Source organism: Lutjanus erythropterus, chromosome 20 (assembly GCF_056507025.1).
Source record: "Lutjanus erythropterus isolate fLutEry1 chromosome 20, fLutEry1.hap2, whole genome shotgun sequence".
Taxonomy (NCBI): Eukaryota; Metazoa; Chordata; class Actinopteri; order Lutjaniformes; family Lutjanidae; genus Lutjanus; species Lutjanus erythropterus.
The window spans coordinates 18632072-18650595 of record NC_139336.1 but is presented as its reverse complement, the minus strand read 5'-3'; the positions used below and the strand labels follow the sequence as shown (position 1 = coordinate 18650595).

Sequence of the window (18524 nt, the reverse complement as noted above, 5' to 3'; positions counted from 1 at the left end):
GCATCTCAGGTAACTCCCCCCCATATTTTTTTTTATTATTAACTGGGTTGAAGGTGTTACTAAATCTAAAAAAAATACTGTAGCTCTTGGATTAGGATATTTGTGAATAACAATACCAAACACACACACACATACACACTTTCATATGAGAAGCCAGCGGCTGACGCCTGTAGTTTCACGAGTGGATAATAGTGTTGCGTTCAGGGCCGCGGGGTTTCACGGTAATTACTCTGCTTCAATGGGTTTAACCATGAGCCTCTAACCCGTGACGGTCATGAGGGTTTTCTGCCCCTCTCTGCACTCCGACACACACGGGCAGGGGAGATATTTGAGGAGTGAACTAACACAGAGCTCCAGCGACCCACAGGTCTTTCTGAGAAGGCATCTCAACCAGAGGAATTGTTCTCTGCTGCAATCTAATTATCCAATTCGGTAAGATGGTGCTTTGCTTATTATTTTTAGCAGAGGTAGCTCTAGGTTATTACATGCATATTGTAGAAATGTTTTGTTTTGTGCAAAGACTATTTTTTAATGAATGAACATTACTCTCAGGTTATTTGCAAATAGCCAGTTATTACCTGATCAAACAGGACTAATAAATGATCCATGCGGCAGACTCCGTAGCATCAATAGATAGTTTGCATCCACTGCTTCTGCAACAGGTGATGCTGCAGCTCCATTTGCATAATCGACAGGCTTATGTTACGATTGGTTTAGTCTATTTGTCTGTATCACAATTTACTGATTCTTTGCATTTACTCTGCTCAGATTATCGGCCTTTTGTGCAACTTAAAATAAAAATTAAAAAAAACTAACACAATTAGTGCTTCAACATCAGTCAATAATACCTAATATCTCAATAAACTGTTACCCAAAAAAGAGACATTTTACCACGCTGAAAGACGCTGAAATCTGAGTAGTGAGGTGGAGAAAGCAGAGCTAATCCATTTCTATTTGCAAGTAAAGCATGGTTGAGGCTATACATAAAAAAATCGTTTATGTGAAAAAAGTGGACATGGCATTTAAATAATGTTTAATCTTTCCTATTAATTTATTTAAAAAAAACACAACTAATGAAAAAGGATTATATAGTAAAGGACAGTAAATCGAGTTAACAGTGGTTAAAAAGATAATTGCATTTGATTGCTGATGACCAGCTTCCAGAGGGTTAATTTTCTAATGTAAAATTACTAGTTACCCTTTTAGAAATTAATAAATAATTTAACTACTTTAATTAGTTTATTAAAGTAAAGTAACTTATTACATTTGATTAACACATGTTTTAACCTGGGCAATGAAGCTGAAAAGTCCTAAAAAACATAAATTTGCCAAATATACCAAAAGTAGGCCCTCTTGCTACAAAAAGATGCAAAGCAACAATGAGAATATTTTATATTAAAGTTTTTTACTAAAAAGGAATATACAACAAAACTAGCTACTAGCTACCTCTGGTGCAATTACTTTTAATAACTTTTACATGATGAAAACAAGTATGATTTAATGCATTGAAAGAAAATATGGTCGTACATCTGTTTCAAATAGACACAATGTTACTACATTGTACTTGCTCAGCTTATTAAGGGATTTTTTGCTGACTTTCAGCTGGATGCGGTGTAATCATACAGACGGGATGCCTCGTGGAGACTTCAACATTTATTTTGCCAGCAGCAGACGGGGATATGTCAGAGCTGAGGAGTATGTGTACCTATTTTATTTTGAAATCTGGGATGAGCTTTTTGTTTTCCGTTACTGGGCCTAGGTCTTCCTTATATGATTCTATTTATACAATAGAATCATATAAGGAAGATCTAGGCTATACCCTACTATAAAACTAATATGTCAAAGTAATAGATAAAGCCATGAACTAAAATTTTCTCTATGAATTGTGTTGTGAATCCCAGGGCGGTGGGCATAGTTCTGCTGGTGGTCATCCTGGCAGCCCTCCTCATCCTGGGCTGCTGGTATTTCAAGAAGAGGAGTGGCTACAAAATAATCAGGGTGAGATGGTCATACTTCCTTTAATGAAGTATCAGCACTTCACTTTTTATATTTAAAGTGAGGATTTGTTTGCTATTCTAATAAACTCAGGTGGTCAGTGTTTCTGGCTAATTCTCTACATGCTATTAAGTGATTTCCACATTTAATTTCATGCAACAATAAACTGATATATGTGGCATATTCATGTGAAAATGAAATGAAAATGCTTGTGTTACTCTGATTTACAATCTTGTTCATGATGCTTTTGTATATCTTTTCACTCCTTTTCTCTTTGATTTCCAATTTATCACCCTATTCTTGTTAACTGCTGTTTTCCAACAATTCCTCCTCACACATCTTTCTCTCCTCTGCAGACCCCTCGGTCAGGGTCACCAGGTTACACAGGAGGCCAGTATTCAGAGGCAGGACCTTCAGCAGAAAACAAGATGGCTCTAACGGACTTCGGCAGCTTCCGACCTGTGGTGAGGGACAGGCAGTTACTTCATGACTTACTTTACCGGCCCTCCATTGTATCTCCATTTCCCAAAGTCAAGTATTTTTAATGTCAGGAAAAACACCAGTTTCAACAGATGAACACATAGGAAGTAAAATTATTATTATTATTCACATTTTCTATACCTCATCAGTCAAACTAGTGGGTATGTTTCATTAAACTCTGAAGCCTATGACTTAGGGTACTTGTTTAGTTCAAAGCCCCGGGGCTCTGAGCACAGTGTAGGACACGTGAAGCTGATGCAATGGATGCCTGAAGGAGAGATTATTGTGTCACCAGACTGGGGGTAGGTATTAAAAATGTTTCATTCCTGAGGGAGGTATGTGTATCCATTTGTGTGTGGGAAAAGTATCAGATCAGCACCCTCTCATATGAGATGAAGTTACAAAAGTACAATGTCCTTTAACAATACCTGCCCTATTCTACTGCAGCAGTTACCAGCTTTCTAAAATAGGAATGAGCATTTTAACCAGTCTGGACCCACTGAGTCCATCAATTAAAAGACCAAGATTGAATAAACCCACAGAGAGTGCCTTAACGTTTCAGTTATAATGCTGAATTCCACGTGTAAAAATTAGCTTTTTAATATAATGATATGGCCATAAAAAGGAAGAAATCAGTTAGGTGGTCAGTGGTGGACACAGGTTATTTGAGTTATTTGATGCACTTTATCATGTGTCCACAGGAAGAACACACTAGACAGCACTTTATCATGTTTTGTGCACTGGAAGAGCATTCTGGAGGGCACTTCATCAAATTTTATCAATTGGAAGGGGATTCTATTGACACTTATTTTGATGCACTTATTTTGTCCACTGGAAGGGCACTGTACAGGCAACTTTACCACATTTTGTCCACTGGAAGGGCACTCTGGCAGGAACTATACAAGGCACTTTACCACTTTCTGTCCACATGTGTTAGAGGTTTAGACAACATATATGACCCTGTCGGAGTGTGGTCATTTTTCTCATTTTTTTCTCAAATTTCAGCTCTTTCATTTGTACATTTTTTCCACCTTTCTCCAGATTCCTAATGCTCCTCCAGCCTATGAAAAGATCTCCTCAGGGCCACTGCCTCCTCCCTATTCCCCCTAAAGGACTTCTGTAGAAGATGGACAGATGTCTAAAGAAGAAAGGAAAATAATGGAGTACAAACTGTAAACTTCATCTGTTGTCTGATGATACATAATCTGATGTCACTGTCAATATGGTTATTTGTAGCCTTGTAGCATTAATGAAAGTATTGTATCCCTCACTTTGTAAAATTATTCACACGAATAAACACAATGTATATACTGTAGGTTGTTTCAATAAACAATAAAAAATGATTTCACAAAAGTCTGTGCACAAGGAAGCAGCTGAAACACACTTGTTGGGGACAGTCGCATTGTTTATTTCCATGCACTAACGTCCACATTTGTTCAATGAAAATGTACCTAGTAAGTATTTTTGAAAAATCTATGTGGTAAAAATAAATAAATGTGACTTCAAAACATTTTATATGGGCTCAAACATGTAGTACAAAGTCGTCTATTAGTTTATTTATATTTCTAAAAAGTAAAATGTAGTTTTCAAACAGTTACTGGTTGAAAAAAGGACAACATGACAGAATCTGGACACAGACAGTTGTATTGTTCAAACTGACAGATAAAGTAGAGCAAGTTGTGCCAATGAATAGTATCCCAATTATTACTTCTTGAAGCAGTATCTAATGGCATTGAAAAGTATTACAAAAGCTCGAGTTAAAATTCATTTTATTTATCCTCCTGTTCTACTGATTTGTTATAACAGCTGTCATTACTGGCCATGAAGTTAAAAAGAAAAGGAAAGTCAAGAGTCTATAACATTCATTTGTGGGCAACCTTGAGAAACCCATCACAGTATACATTTCCAGTATGTCTGATTGAGCATACAGTTTACCTAGATGATCTATCCAGAGGGTATAACCTATTGTTTCCTAAGTTATGAGTTAAACTACAGCAGGAAAGCAGTTCTTTAACTAACCCCAGGATTACTACAAGCAATGGATATGAAACCTGCCAAAACTAAGCAGCTGAAAAGTGTGTGAGTCCTCGCAGAGCTGGCACAGTCTTAGTTAATTGGTGCACTTTCTGTCTGCCTGTGAAGGCTGTAAAGAGGAATCATGTGTGTGTAGTGCTCCACTGGAACTGTTGGGGGAAATCACCAGTGCGTCCAGTGGTTTGGAGCAGGCAGGCAGCTCTGCTGGATTGACCTGGCACTGAACTGTGTTCAAAACAGCACCGTCAGGACTAATGAGTAGCTTGGATGCTACATTGGTATGCATACCTAAGGATGAGGTCTGCAGAGACTGCTTTCCAATTACTTGATTGGTCAGAACAACAGGTGGGTGGATGGTGTTGTTTGTCTTAAATGATGTGATTGGTTGAGCTGGAGTGATTATTACAGTGCTGCTGGACGAAGGTGCAGTCACCACAGGTGCTGTCTCAAAGGCATTGACAGTACTTCCAATTGGTGTAACCGTAGCAACGGGCAGCGTCTGCATCCTAGACACTGCACTTACGATTGGTGGGACAGCCACTGTTGGCAAAACTTGTGTCCGTGTGCCAGCAAGCACTGGTTGCACGACTGCAGGCACCGTTTTTTTGATTGATGTGTTGTCCATTCCCATATGCACTAAAGTCTGTGATAGAGCAGTGGAGGGTGCTGCAATTCCAACTGCTGTCTGCTGAGGCTGTATGACAGGGCCTGGGGTTGTCACTGAAACCACCTGCTGGGCAGGAAGAGAAGAATGCAAAGCTGGTTTGCCTGCTACCAAAGGAGCTGCAGCTGAGGACAGGGGTGTGGGAACTGATGGGCTGGGTAAAACAGGCAAAGATGATAGAGGTGCTGACAATCTGGACAAGGGGGGTGCGACTGCAGGCGAAATGGTGGATGAACATTCAGCTCGTGTGGGTGTACCAGCAGCCAACCTGATTGCAGCCAGTGCTGAACCAAGAGCAGGGGCACTGGTTACCACTGGGGAAACTAGGGCTGGCACACTACCTAACCTTGCTGAAGATGAGACCACAGTGGGTGTACCAATAGAAGGTGATAGAAAATTACCAGCCTGTGTAGTTGGCAACCTAGGCAGAGCAGACACTACATTTGTTTTACTGGGTAACAATGTTGAACCCAGGCCAGGTGTTCCTGTTAGTCGGACTGGTGTGACATTGGGAGTGGTTGCTAGCAATGATGGACCGACAGCAGGTGTGCATGCTACAAAAGGACAGCTTACAGCTGGCAAACCAGGCAGCCTGCCTGGGGACTGGGGTAACACTGGTGCTTGAGGGGCTACAGTGACATGGCTTGCCCCTTGGGGAGGTACTGATGCTCCAGTGCTGGCAGCACTGGAAGCAGGCACTTGTTGTGGTGCAGGGCTAGAGATGATGAGGACGTGGCTGCCTGGACCCAAACCCTGGGGAGGGACTACAAAACGTGCACTGTTAAGGAGGATCTGTGTGCCAGCAGCAAGGGGCGTAGAGGTGTTGATGACTATCCTCTGCTGGATTGTGCCAGTAGCAGAGGTGGTTAATTGGGTATTGGTGGTTGTTGCAGAGGAGATGGGTGTTTGGGTTTTATTGAGAGCAAGCTGGGAGGAAGATAAGTAGGAAGTGGTTTTCTCACCAGTGCCACTTTGGATGCTTGAAGGCTGATGGACAAGAGCGGATGTGGAAGTTTGGGCTGGGCTACTCTGCATGGTAGTGGTCACCTGAGCAGGAGAGTTGCTGGACAGTATATTTTGAGGCATACCAAGGTCCTTCTTGATCACGTTTCCTGTTGACACAGAAGGGCCTGACTGGGAGATCATGGTAAAGGAGGAGATGCCCTGGAGCTGAGAGCTGGTGGTTAGAGAAGCATAAGAACCAGGCTGGGCAGTACAGCTTGTGATGGTATTTGAACTTGTAACAGGAATCAGTCCAGTGGTGGTAGCTGTTGGACGGCCTATATCAGACACTGGTGTGCTTTTAGAAGGAGAACGTGACAGGGCACCAATGGTCTGTCCAATGGTTGTTGTCTTACCCGACAACTGGATTTGAACCCCTGGAGACAGAAAGAAAACTATTTTATTTAACAGCTTGACATTGATAATGGAGCTGTCTTTAGGGTATGAGTATTACCACTTTATTACAATACAGCCCCAATTCCAAAGAAGTTGGGATGCTGTGTAAAATTTAACTGAAAACAATGCAATGACTTTCCAGTCAATATTGGATTGAACACACTACATAAAATTATAAAATTGAAAATCAATCAAGATGAGCTTTCAATTTCAGTAATCAAAATCAAAGGCAGAATCATATTCTTTTTTTCTCTGCAGTCCCATCTACTTGCTCGCATCTGGTGCATGTGTGAATTAAAAAACAAAACTTCAAAGATGACACAGCATACCTTACTGGCTGTTGTATCACACTTGGTAACATATAGACTCTTTTAAAACAAGAATTTGAAAATGTAAATGACAGTTGTCAAAACATAAAATGAAACATCTGTCAAGCTTTATAAGTAAAGACTCAGTAGTCTAACAATAGCATAGCCATTAGTGCAGAAAATAAATATTTTTCAATTTAAATCCAAAAAGTCAAGTAGAACTGTGGCACCCTTCACTACAAGATATAACAAGATATTTAATGTTCAAAAAGATAAAGTTTATTGTTTTTCATATAATATACACTAATTCGTAATTTGATATCTACAACACATTCCAAAAAAATTGGGATGGTCAACAAAAGACTGGAAAAGGGGATAACATTATGGTTGGGTATTAAAGCAGCAGCCTCTGGATGCTGAAAGGTACATACAGGTTGTGAAACAACATATGCTGCCATCCAGATGATGTTTGTTACAACAGTGTGACTTAAAGCAATAGTTCACCCAAAAATGAAATTTCACTCAATATCTGCTCACCCCTGTGCTCATGGGAGGATGGGTGAAGATCTCCAGTTCACAAAACACTCCCAGAGCTTCAGCAGAAAACAGCATTGCAGCCAAATCCAGTACAAGTGAAGTGAATGGTGACTAATTTTAAAATGTAAAAAAAGAACACACGCCTGAAGGGGGGACACAAGCTCTCGTCCAAGCGGCGTGACACGAGATATACGAGATCTCACAATACCTTCACATCTGTGTTTACATGCTACCTGGAAATAGTGACTAATTATGCATACAGTTGACTTTGCAAACTGAACAAAGACGAACATGTCCGAGGACTTCAACATAGAAGAGGAACATCATTTCTCTGCTGCAGCCATGCCACTTGGGCAAGAGCTTGCGTACCCGCTTCAGGGGTTTGCAGGCAGATCCGGTCTGAGACACTACAGCTGACATTTAGGCTAAAAACATGGTGTAAATGGCATCTTTTTGGGTCAAATTTTAATGTGTTGGCTTATGGACACTTGGATTACACCACATGAGCAGTATGGAGACATTTTGTGGGTTTTTTATGTTCTTTTTTTTACACTTTAAAACTGGTCACCGTTCACTTCAATTGTACTGGATTTGGCTGCAGCGCCGTTTTCTGCTGAAGCTCCAGGAGTGTTTTGTGAACTGGAGATCTTCACCCATCCTCACATCAGCACAGGGGTGAGTAGATATTGAGTGAAATTTCATTTTTGTGTGAACTATTGCTTTAAGCAAAGTGAAAGAGTGCATGTAAGAGACTGTCCTGCCTGCAGTCCAGACCTGTCTTCCACTGAAATTGCATGTTGCATTATGGAGCTCAAAATAAGCCACACACCCCTGACTGCCCAAACTACAAAAATGTGTCCTCAGTTCCCAAATACTTACTGAATGTTGGTAAAAGAAAGGGTGATGTAACTAAGTGGTGGCAAACATGCCCCTGTCCCAAGCTTTTTTGGAACATGTGGCAGGCATCAAATTCAAAATGAGTGTGTGTTTGTATTGAATTCAGGTCAAATAGATCTTCACTGTCTTTTTATTCACGCTCAGCATCCCAACCTTTATGGAACTGGGGTTGTATTTAAATGACTAAATACTGTAGCATCCAAAAAACATAGCTTCACATTCCTCTAACTACATTATAAAGTCTATTAATAATTCCCCATTGTTAAAAAAAGTCACAGACAGAATGAAACAGACAATACATCAGACATAATAAGAACACCAGTAAAACATCACATTAAACAAACTCACCTGAGGGCAGAGTGATGTTCTTGAGCTTCGATGTTTCTGAGTTGACACCACCAACAGGTTGGCCTGGGCTTAACCCCATCTTTAGAGACTGACTTGAAGTGAATGAAGTGGTCAGCAGCTGTCCACCAGCCCCTGTTGCTATCATCTGCTTCGGAATGCTTCCAATGCAGGTGGTGGATGATGTCACTGTGGGCTGGCTTATGAACATGACTCTTGAGCTAGGAAGCGATTTTGGGGAAGAAGGTGTACCTTTTGATAAGGATACATTTGAGGCGGAAGAAGAAGAGGGAGTAACCAGGATGAATTTAGTCACTTGGGATCTCTCCTCTGTACTGGGCCGTTTCACGCCAGTCTTGCTGACAAACTCTGCTTGTGTGAGAACTTGTGACACACCAGAACTACTCAGTGATGGGACAACAACAGTGTTTTTTACTAAAGAAGCTTGAAAATGAGAACCAGAAGCAGCCACCGTTTGTGCTAGCTGGCCAATCTTTGTTCCAATTGCAGAAGCAGCTAAGGTGTTGGAGCCTTGAGCTAAAGCAACAGTAGTGCTTGCAGTCAGGTTTCCAGGGCCTGTAACAGGAATGCTACCAGTGACTGCAGTGAGCATGGGAGTTGTGGCAGTGGAAGGGGACTTTAATACTGAAGACACTTGCTTCTGAGGTTGGGCCACTGAGATACTCGTTACTGCCGGTATGGTGCAAGGGGAAGTCTGAGAGGGAGCAGAAGCAGAAAGAGTTGGAGACGTTTTCGATACCAGGAAGGCTTTAAACTGAGGTGAGATGGTGATGACTGGACTAGTGGGCAAAGAACCAAGTGCCTTCTGGTCTGAGGATGTCTGGACTTTGACAATGCCCGTGTTGCCACCTCTAGTTGTTACTAGGATGGACTGCGAGTCACGGATACACACAGTTTTGAGCTCCTGTTTAGGGTCTGTAGATTTAATACACTCAGTAGAAATTGCACTAGAAGGAGTTGAAGTGATGGGTGAAGGGTTTGGTATGACACTTTGTGTTGCACTAGCTTGGGGACTGCCGACTTGTGTCCCCTTGAACCCTGCTGTATTCATTCCCCCCTGCTGGGGATGAGGGGAAACAGAAGGAGAAGGGGTCCTCACTGTCCTGGCATCTTTTAGGGGAGCCACTTGCTGGACAGGGATTCTGTTTTCAGGAATGGTGAACCCAGGCACATTGGTGGACATACATAAGGGACTGGCCACTTTAGAGACTGGGACCTGAATGCCCTTAGATTGTTGTTGATTTAAAAAAGAGGCATTTTCTTCAGTCTTTTGAATGAGAAGGTTAGAAGGCAGAATCACCACTTGCTGCATGATCTTCTCCCCCGTGTTCTGGTCCATGACAGGATGAACAGAGATCTTGACTGGGCTGTTGCTGTCTGTCCTTACAAGGTGACCCAGCCTCTCAGGTACCTTGTACACCACTTGGACAGGATTTTTTGGTACAGTCTGGGTTGGTTTGGATGCCTGTGGTGATTTAGGAAGAGCTGCCGTTACTGTGGCTGTTCCTAGCTGTCTTAGTACTTCCATCTGCTGTAGTCCCTGTGCCTGCATTTGTTGTGTGTTCTGTTGGGAAGTGGATGGAGAGTTTTGTGCTTTTGAAGGTTTTGTGGTAGTCACTGCAGAGGTAGGCAGGGAGATCAAAGACCTTTTGCTCTGTCTATCTACGTTGTTGACCCCTGGGTAATCATCAGGCCGTTTCATTAAGGTCACTTTGTTTCCCACACTCTTAGCCAGCAGGGTGGGAATGGGCGTGTAGCCCTTAGGTAGTCCAGTGGTGGGGTGGAGAATGGGTGGTCTGGGTGACAGTGAAGCCTGGGCTGGCACCCTTGCTGTCCATGCTAAGTTTGAATCCCTGGATTGATTTGATGGGATCAGTTCAGATCTAGACTGCAGCCCAGAATCAGCAATAGTAGTAGTAATGTTACTGCTGCCAGTCAGAACTCTTGGCAGCAGACCGACGCCTTTCTCTGGGCTGGTCAGAGGGTGTTTTAGGTGATTGGGAGGTACGTAGGTCACCGTTCTTTCTCCAGACGACTCAGCCACAAACTCCCGGGTGCTTGCTGAGAACATAATAGAGAAGTCAATTAGGGATGTACTGATCTATTAACTATCAACATATGTTCAAAAGACAGGTTGTGATACTCAGGTCAGTTCCTCTGGGTTAGTTCAATAGAAAGCAAAGACCTGTGTTATTTAACTGCCTGGTATCATTTAGGACCAAAAACACAATTTAAATCTCTGTAATTAAATTTCTTCAAATAAAATTCAAATATTAGATTACACTTTAATTACTTTACCTCCACTCCAAAGACCTCTGGGAACCATATGTTCCAGGTCTTCCTCTTCTGATCTTCTATAATGATCCAAAAGCGAGTCCTTCCCCAAACTCCTCTCTTCATCCTCGTCTGAGGAGGAGGATGATGAAATACACTCCTCACGCACAAAGTTATTGTACTCTGGGTGCTTCTTAAAGTCATCAAATTCCTTCTTCAAACGAAGCCTGATTTAAAAAAAAATGATAATAGGGAACAGATTTATTTCTACCAGGCAATGATGATATGATACAAAGAGCTATTTAATTGCTGTCATTATGCTTTATTATGCTGCTCACCTGAGCCCAAAGTGCACAAGACTAAGATTTATTATCACAGTTTTGACAAAAAAAAAAGAGAGAAAGAGAATAAAAAGTATTTATCAGGGTTTAATCCAATTATTGGTAGTTATACCTGTTCCTTTGAAATGCCTTGACAAGTTTGGGTTCCCAGGGTGAAAGCTCATTCAGTAGTCTGATTAGAGTGCTGTGGAGGTCTTTTACTGCTTCTCTCCTATAATACCACCGACCCTGTCAGTTCAAACAAGCAAAGGAAACCTTAGTTAGGTCAACAACATTAAAATATGAAAGCACATCATCATCTCCACCAATTTCAGAAGGCTCTGGACCAAGTCCTCTCAAAAGAACTATGATATAACCTACCAATCTCTTTTTGGTGCTCTCCAGGTCATCAAGCTCATCTTCTGTCTTACTGATTAGATCTCGCAGCTCCTCAAGACTGGTGCATACCAACTACAGGGGAGGAATAATAGATCGAGTGAGAAAAAAGGAGGGCAGAAGAATGGTGAGGCTTAAATAAGGACTATAAAATAGTTGTAAACTGGTTACTCAATTAATATGACATTAAAAATGTACTGCCAAAAAAAGTCAGTCAAAGAGGGTATATTTTAGTATGAGTGAAACTACCTTAAATGATGGCTCAACTGTAGGTTCATCTTTAATTTTCTTTGATGAGTCAAACTTTTTTCCTGTCAACAAGATCACAGATATAGTCACAGAACCGAATAATAAAGCAAATTTAGAAAATGTCCCATATGGTATTGTGGCTATCAATGTACACTTACTATGAGCTTCATGCAATACCAGAAGAAACCAGTGGACTAACAACAACATTTGACTTTTTCCTCACCTGTTTTATGTTTTTTCTTCTTCTCTTTTCTTTTGATCGTTGTGGCAACTCTCCGCACGCCAGACTTGGCAGCCTCAGCTGGGGACAGCCTCGTCCTGTCCACGTGCTGCAGCTGCTTGTGCTCTCCTTTCACCCTCAGCAGCTGTTCCCTCCCTCGCTTTTTCTTCCGCTTTTTTTTTTTAGTCCAGATTTTGTCATTCACCCTCTCTTCACTTGAGTTTTGAGCGCTCTCAGAAGATAACTGTGTTGCTAGCCCTGAAGTGCCACTGCAGCAGTCATGCTCCTCAGATTTAAAACTACTAGTTTTACTTTTACAACATTCCAAACAGGAAGATCTTTGGTGTCCCTGACTGAGACCTCCTCCCTCCATTTTGGGCCCCACCGATTTGATTGGGGAGCTCTGACTCATTGAGCGAGCAGGTGACCTTCCTGTGTAGCTGTGCTCCCCTACACTCAGACAGGGCTCCTGTGTCTCTGCTTTAATGGTGCGCACTGAACCCAATAAGAAGCCCTGCTCCTGTTTTAATGTAAGATGCTTGGATTGATGCTCCAACTCAACAGTCTCTTCCTTCAAATTCATTTCCACACTACCTCCTCCAATAGGACTGTGTGAAAGGGATAAGGAGTTAGTGTGTGTTTTTAAGTCCAATTTAGAGTCATCACTTGAGTCTCCCTCAGACGACCCTGATTCACAAACCTCCTCCTTCTTCAGTGACCACAATTTAAACCTTTTATCTTCCTCTCTATCCCCATTTTCCCCTTTGAAAACCCTAGGTGTCTCTGCTCTCCCATTTCCAAACTCATCAGACTCTCCCGTGTCCATGGAGCGCCCATAACACCCGTCACTTTTAAGCCCTTCATCTTTAATTCCATCTGACTCTTCACCCTCTGTCCCTGGCTCTATTTCAACCCTTTTCACCAAAACAGAAGGGAATGGGAAAGCTGGGGGTGTGCTGGGGCTCTGGCAGTAGATCCTAAGGTCTGCCCCACAGAAATGTGGGAAATGTATGTAGGCGTTCTCCTTGCTGTCATAGCCCAAAATAGACTCCCTACATTCATGGATTGGCTGGGACAGCAGAGCATCCTGCACATCTTTCTGTGTCTCATACACATGATCACACAGCCCCTTCAGAAGCCAAACCCGTTGGTAAAAGGGCAGCAAGTGAAAGGGTTTCTCCTCCAAAGGGCTCACCTCTCCAAGAATGCGGAAAAACTGGTGGCAGAGTCCCAGCTGCTCAGCCCGACCTGGCTGATCATGGGAGCCACCAACTGCTCGATACCAGCCAAGGACCCGCTGCCTGAGCTCTGACTCCCAGCGGCGGTAAGGCAGGGCAGGCCGGCGGTGCAGAGTGGCCCTCCGCTGGGCTGGGGACAGTAGGGAAGACATGATTTTGGACAAGAGGGGGCTGCAACGAGGCATCAGCAAACAACGCTCCAGTTCAAAAAATACAATCTCTGGAAGGTTGAGGGCAGTCTGAGCCAGGCAGAGGAAGTGTCCTATAGCAGGGAGTTCCCAAAGTGTGTCCACAGTGTGGGGGGAAGCTTGTGACAACAACGTCTGCTCCCACTCTTCAACCTCTTTGGCTGACATTTCCTCTGCTTCTTTCTTCTCAAGCTCACGTTGCCTGAAAATTCAGAACATGCATAGCTTGTGTGAACCAAGTTTTAATACATTTCTTGCAATAATGTCCCCATTTAAAAGAGTCAACTGACAACAGCAACTTCTACTTTTTTTTTTTTCCACTCACCTCTTCTCGTCCTTGGCCCTCTGTTGCTCTTCCAGTCGTAATGTCTGGACCATGATAGACTCATGCCCACCAACAGTGATGGTAGCGAGGCTGCGAGGTGCAAGTCTCCTCCTCGTTGAGGTGCCCCCTGAACTCCGTTCCTCTTCAGCACCAAAACGTCCCTTAGAAGTCACTGCCAAGGTCGTTTTCTCTCGCAGCGTCCTAGTTTGACAGACAGCGAGAGATATCATAGCTGTCAGGATTGTTGGAAATAAAAAAAAAACTGTGCATCTACACTACTGATCCAATGACCAAGCAAGTGTTCAAAATACACTTGTGGCTCTTCATAACATGTAACTGAGTACCCCAATCCCCATTCTTCTCTCTTTAGTACTAGTAATAAATATATTATACTGCAGAAATTAGGTCTAAAGTGCAGAAATGAGTTATCATATTAGCACTTCCAGTTTGAATAGGTTTTTGAAATAGGGTCTGTGGTTCACACATGCTTAAACTTTTTATGTTTTGTTCTATGACATGAGAAGTATCAGTAAATAACCAACTTGTGAATTTTGAAGCTTTTACACGTCTTAAAAAAGGCAGCTGCTACCAGGTGGTTACTTGAAGCAACAGAGGCTGTCAATGTTGGTAACGTGCAATCATGCAAGTGTCGTGTAGTTCATTTATAGCCTAAAAGCTTTTTACTTTTGGAAAATTAAAAACATTAAATCTTTATCAGAATTATTCAGATTTTGTAATCCTTTTCTACAACCACAGACAAAACTCTTCTTGTAGGTTTTATCCTGTTTTTTGAGGAATGTTCAAGTCGGTTCAAATCTGATCCAAATACCACAACGTCAAGATTACTGAATCTAGATTTGCAGACTCTGAAGAGGCCTATCTATGTTAGTCAAATTAAAATTTCATTACTGTTTTGTTGGCATACTATTGTTTTTCTACATAAAATAATGATCGACTTCAATGTCTCTCATTGACCGTCCTGCTGGTGATCTTCATTACAGTTTTTGAAACACTAGCCCCTGGCAATTGCATCTACATTTGAAACATCATAAAAGTGGTATTCATGTGTGAAGACTATCTTGCTGAGCAAAATGTACAAGTATCATGAACTTTTATTCAACACAGCTTATTTCCTGCACAAACCCCATTGACTTTTTGTGAGAGGGAAACAGAGTGATGCTAACTTAGAGGTTGGCCTACAAAATACATAATTTCTGCAGCACTATATAGACACTTTACATTGATGCTGCGTGAAATACCGCCCTGCAATAAAAGAAAATAATATTAATCTAATGTTTTTAAGCTACCCTTGCCAGACAACAAACAAACATTTATTGCCCAGCAACATAACTTATCATCACATGACATAGGATGCATCCTTTGGTTCTTCTCCGACTGCAAGTGTTCTAACAGTTTTGAACATTTTCCAGCTAAGCAATTTGGTCAGTAGTGTATTTACATAAGGTTTACCTGGATAGCAACGTAAGCTTCTGCTCCAGCATTATTTCCAGCTTTTGAGCCTGCTTGGAGATCCAGTGGTCCACCCCATGGTAGCGATAACAGTTCTCCAACATCAGTCTGAAGTCTGCAACAAACTCTGTTATGGTATCATACTCCTGATTGATAAACTTCTCCTCCATCCTCCTCAAGCACATTGACTGCCTGAGCTGTGCCTGACCCCAGCCCCGGACACCTCCAATACCATGCTGGGCCTCCTGGTGGCCGATGGGATGCAGGAACGGGCTAGTGATCCCTTTGTGCTTGTCTAAGAGAAAGCCAGTGAATATCCTATAAGCTTGCTGGACCTCGTAATTCATATCCTCCTCAAAGCTGTTGCTGTTGGTGGAGATGCATACCTCAGGCAGAGAGAGGTCACTGTTAGAAAACTCTGACATGCCGTCATTGCTAAGTGCAAGCTGGTCACCTTTAGCGGTGACATCTCCACTGTCGCCGGGACAGTGTAATGCAACCATAGTCTCAATTTCACAGGTGCCGTTACTGAGCCCATCTTCAGTTATGAGCAGGTTGGTATCTTCAGTGCTGCTGCTCACCCATTTGGACTGTGAAGACATGATGTCCAAGCTGGGCTGCTGATATGCTGTGTCTTGGTCAGTCACAGTCAGGTCTTGGTTGTGGAACAAAGGTTGGCTACAAGCTGCTGTGATTTGGTCTGTTGAATCCTCCTGATCCATAGCACAGGCACCTTATGTGGGTAACAGGAAGGTGTGTGAGAAATTATCAATACACTTAAGTATAGCTCAAAACACTGTATCTTGATGTCATGATAGATGCACAGATGCTGACTAGATTACAGCATTATTATATAGGGCTGAAACAATTATTTTCAGTGACGATTATAGGGATGTGTATCACAATACAGGGATTATGATTCAATATATTGCAATTTATTGTGATACTGTAAGCAAGGTGATATATTGCTTTTTTTAATTTAATCATAAGAAAACTTGGTTTTAAAATGTAGTTTTAAAGAACACACCACCATATGCATAAAATCTGATTTTAAAAAGTTTACTTTTTATGCAATCAGAGTAGCAAAGATAGATGACAACACTGCTATCAAATGGTCAGGAGTTTAAACATAACACAAAATGAACCACTGCCACAAATATTTGCATGTACCAGTATATCATAATACAGATTTTGGAGAATCAATACAGTATCACAAAACATAATTTTGCCATATTCAAGTCTACTGATATTTTCTTACACCCCTAGTCAGAAGATACAGGTAAAATGTCCATCCCAATTCTTCAGACTCCAAGGTGAGGTCTAAAACCCAAAGATACTGATTTTTAATATGACAATACACAAACTGGGTAGTCGCTATATTTGAGTAGCTGAAAACAGCATTTTCTGAAAAATACTCTAATGATTATTCAATCATCATGATAGTTCTACTGTTTGATGTTTTTGTACTACTTGCCCTTTGCCAGATTTACTTGCCGAACATGGCATTTCATTTGCCCCGGCCAAGCAGCAGTCCTTATTGTTGAGCTCTATATGGTAAAGTGATGAGTATGACAGTTTTCCTTTTTTAGTTTTTTAAAAGCAATATATCATCTTGCTTACAGTGTAGAAAAATATATGACGATACATTGATTTGTAAACACTGTATCATGATCATCATATTACCATATCACCAAAATCTTGTCAACAGTCTTAGTAACAGGTGTCACGTATGGCGAATTTTGATGCTGAGAACAACACTCCAACATAGTTTTGATGCGAGGAAAAAATAGACCAAGACAAATAAAGAGTGCTTACTAAGCATTTATAGAGAGGTCCAAATGACATTACAGCAGGTTCATTACTAACATACCTAAGATAGCTAGGCTAAGTTTGCTGACAATATAATTCCTGTCATGGCAGGTGTTCGCATTATTACTGCCACACGATGAAACACTGGAGCACTAACCTCATGTTATTGTGCCTTAATTACAAGCAGTTTAACTAACTTTATCTACCAGCCTGATCTCTGTAAACTTTTTCCTTTCCCTGGATCATTGGCTAGCTAGCTTGAAGTTAGCTCTTAGCGGGTTAGCTAACGGTAGTTAAAACAATAAGTAAACAAAGTTTGTTCTGCTGGCTCATGGAAAAATCTACAGTGCATTCCCTTATCACGTCCCGTCTCCTGATCACGTGAAAAATAAGACCAAAACAAACTGACCAGAGGCAGAGCTTGGTTGGTTAAACAACATACCTCGACGTTTTTCAGTGCGGCTCCAGACACGCACCAAGCAAGACCGCTTTTAGCAAGCTTAGTAGCAGCCACGACAGCCTGCTAGCTAGGTTAGCTTGCTATTGTCTCCAGTCTGGGGCCTGCAATTGCTGCGTTCGCTGTCCATACTGAAAAAATCTTAGCAGTTAAATGTCCGGCAGATAAAAAGTTATGCAGACATCTCATGTCAGCGGTCGGAGTCATGTCAGTGACAGCAAGATGGCTAAAGGAGCATTAGCTGGAGTAACACTAGCTGATTGTCCGACAATGCATAACAGTTCATTATCACTAGCTAGTCTGCTAACCCGCTTGGTTTGCAAGTTGACAGCTACTTTATGACACGTAAAAAACAACAGCTTCACTTTAGAGACAAATATGCGCCATGTGCCTGATTTCTTCTGAAGCCTGTAAGGTTTACAAAAAGCTAGTAACCGACTGCTCTGTCTGGCTTGCTTGAAGACAGCTCTGGCTAGATAAGAACCCTAGATATGAGAAACTCTCGCGAGATTTGTACGCGTTGTTTATTTAGTATATATTTTGTGCTAAGTGCATATGTTTTATAAGGTTACACCGCTGTTATAGAGGTCGCCCTAGAGTTGGGAACAAGGAACACTTGGTTATAATTAGGGAAAGCTCATAGTTTGGGTTATAATGATCACTATCGCGAGATCTTTCGCAGGTCTGGGGTTCCATCCTAGACACGATTCTTAGAGACTACTGTACCGTTCACTTGACTTCCACCCTGCGTGCGCCCGATGCAAATGTGCGCAGCCTGACGTATCAGGCTGGTCTCGTGTCACACCAAATTGTTATTTTGGTTTTATGAAAGCATTTAGAACTTTTTTCCTGGATTGATGTCGAAAATCTTTTTTGATATATTACGTGGGAATGAGATA

General features: G+C 41.8%; 2 protein-coding genes across 2 annotated transcripts; one reads left to right on the top strand and one right to left on the bottom strand.

Annotated features, from left to right (window-relative positions):
- Window positions 1–259: 259 nt before the first annotated feature.
- mlana (melan-A) lies at window positions 260–3990 on the top strand. Its single transcript, XM_084745768.1, has 5 exons — window positions 260–432; window positions 1603–1695; window positions 1902–1998; window positions 2352–2459; window positions 3517–3990. Exons 1-5 carry the CDS (start codon window positions 275–277, stop codon window positions 3583–3585), a joined length of 525 nt encoding a protein of 174 aa, XP_084601894.1. The 5' UTR covers window positions 260–274; the 3' UTR covers window positions 3586–3990.
- On the bottom strand, window positions 3860–18092 carry brd10 (bromodomain containing 10). Its single transcript, XM_084745766.1, has 10 exons — window positions 17611–18092; window positions 15360–16092; window positions 13890–14090; window positions 12142–13766; window positions 11919–11980; window positions 11655–11744; window positions 11407–11522; window positions 10978–11180; window positions 8662–10740; window positions 3860–6552 (listed from the first exon to the last, which is right to left on the bottom strand). The coding sequence occupies exons 2-10, from the start codon at window positions 16079–16081 to the stop codon at window positions 4586–4588; spliced, it is 7065 nt and encodes a 2354-aa protein (XP_084601892.1). The 5' UTR covers window positions 16082–16092; window positions 17611–18092; the 3' UTR covers window positions 3860–4585.
- Between the last annotated feature and the right edge of the window lie 432 nt (window positions 18093–18524).

What these genes read in the sequence shown, in the direction of transcription:
- brd10 (XM_084745766.1), bottom strand. Translation starts at nt 16,081, where the DNA reads ATGGATCAGGAGGATTCAACAGACCAAATCACAGCAGCTTGTAGCCAA. An exon ending in CAGTTGAGCCATCATTTAAG is followed by an intron (nt 11,745 to 11,918) that starts GTAGTTTCACTC and finishes CCTCCCCTGTAG; the next exon opens with TTGGTATGCACCAGTCTTGA. An exon ending in GAACATCACTCTGCCCTCAG is followed by an intron (nt 6,553 to 8,661) that starts GTGAGTTTGTTT and finishes TTCTGTCTCCAG; the next exon opens with GGGTTCAAATCCAGTTGTCG.
- mlana (XM_084745768.1), top strand. Translation starts at nt 275, where the DNA reads ATGAGGGTTTTCTGCCCCTCTCTGCACTCCGACACACACGGGCAGGGG. An exon ending in GGATATGTCAGAGCTGAGGA is followed by an intron (nt 1,696 to 1,901) that starts GTATGTGTACCT and finishes TGTGAATCCCAG; the next exon opens with GGCGGTGGGCATAGTTCTGC. An exon ending in GTGGCTACAAAATAATCAGG is followed by an intron (nt 1,999 to 2,351) that starts GTGAGATGGTCA and finishes TCTCCTCTGCAG; the next exon opens with ACCCCTCGGTCAGGGTCACC.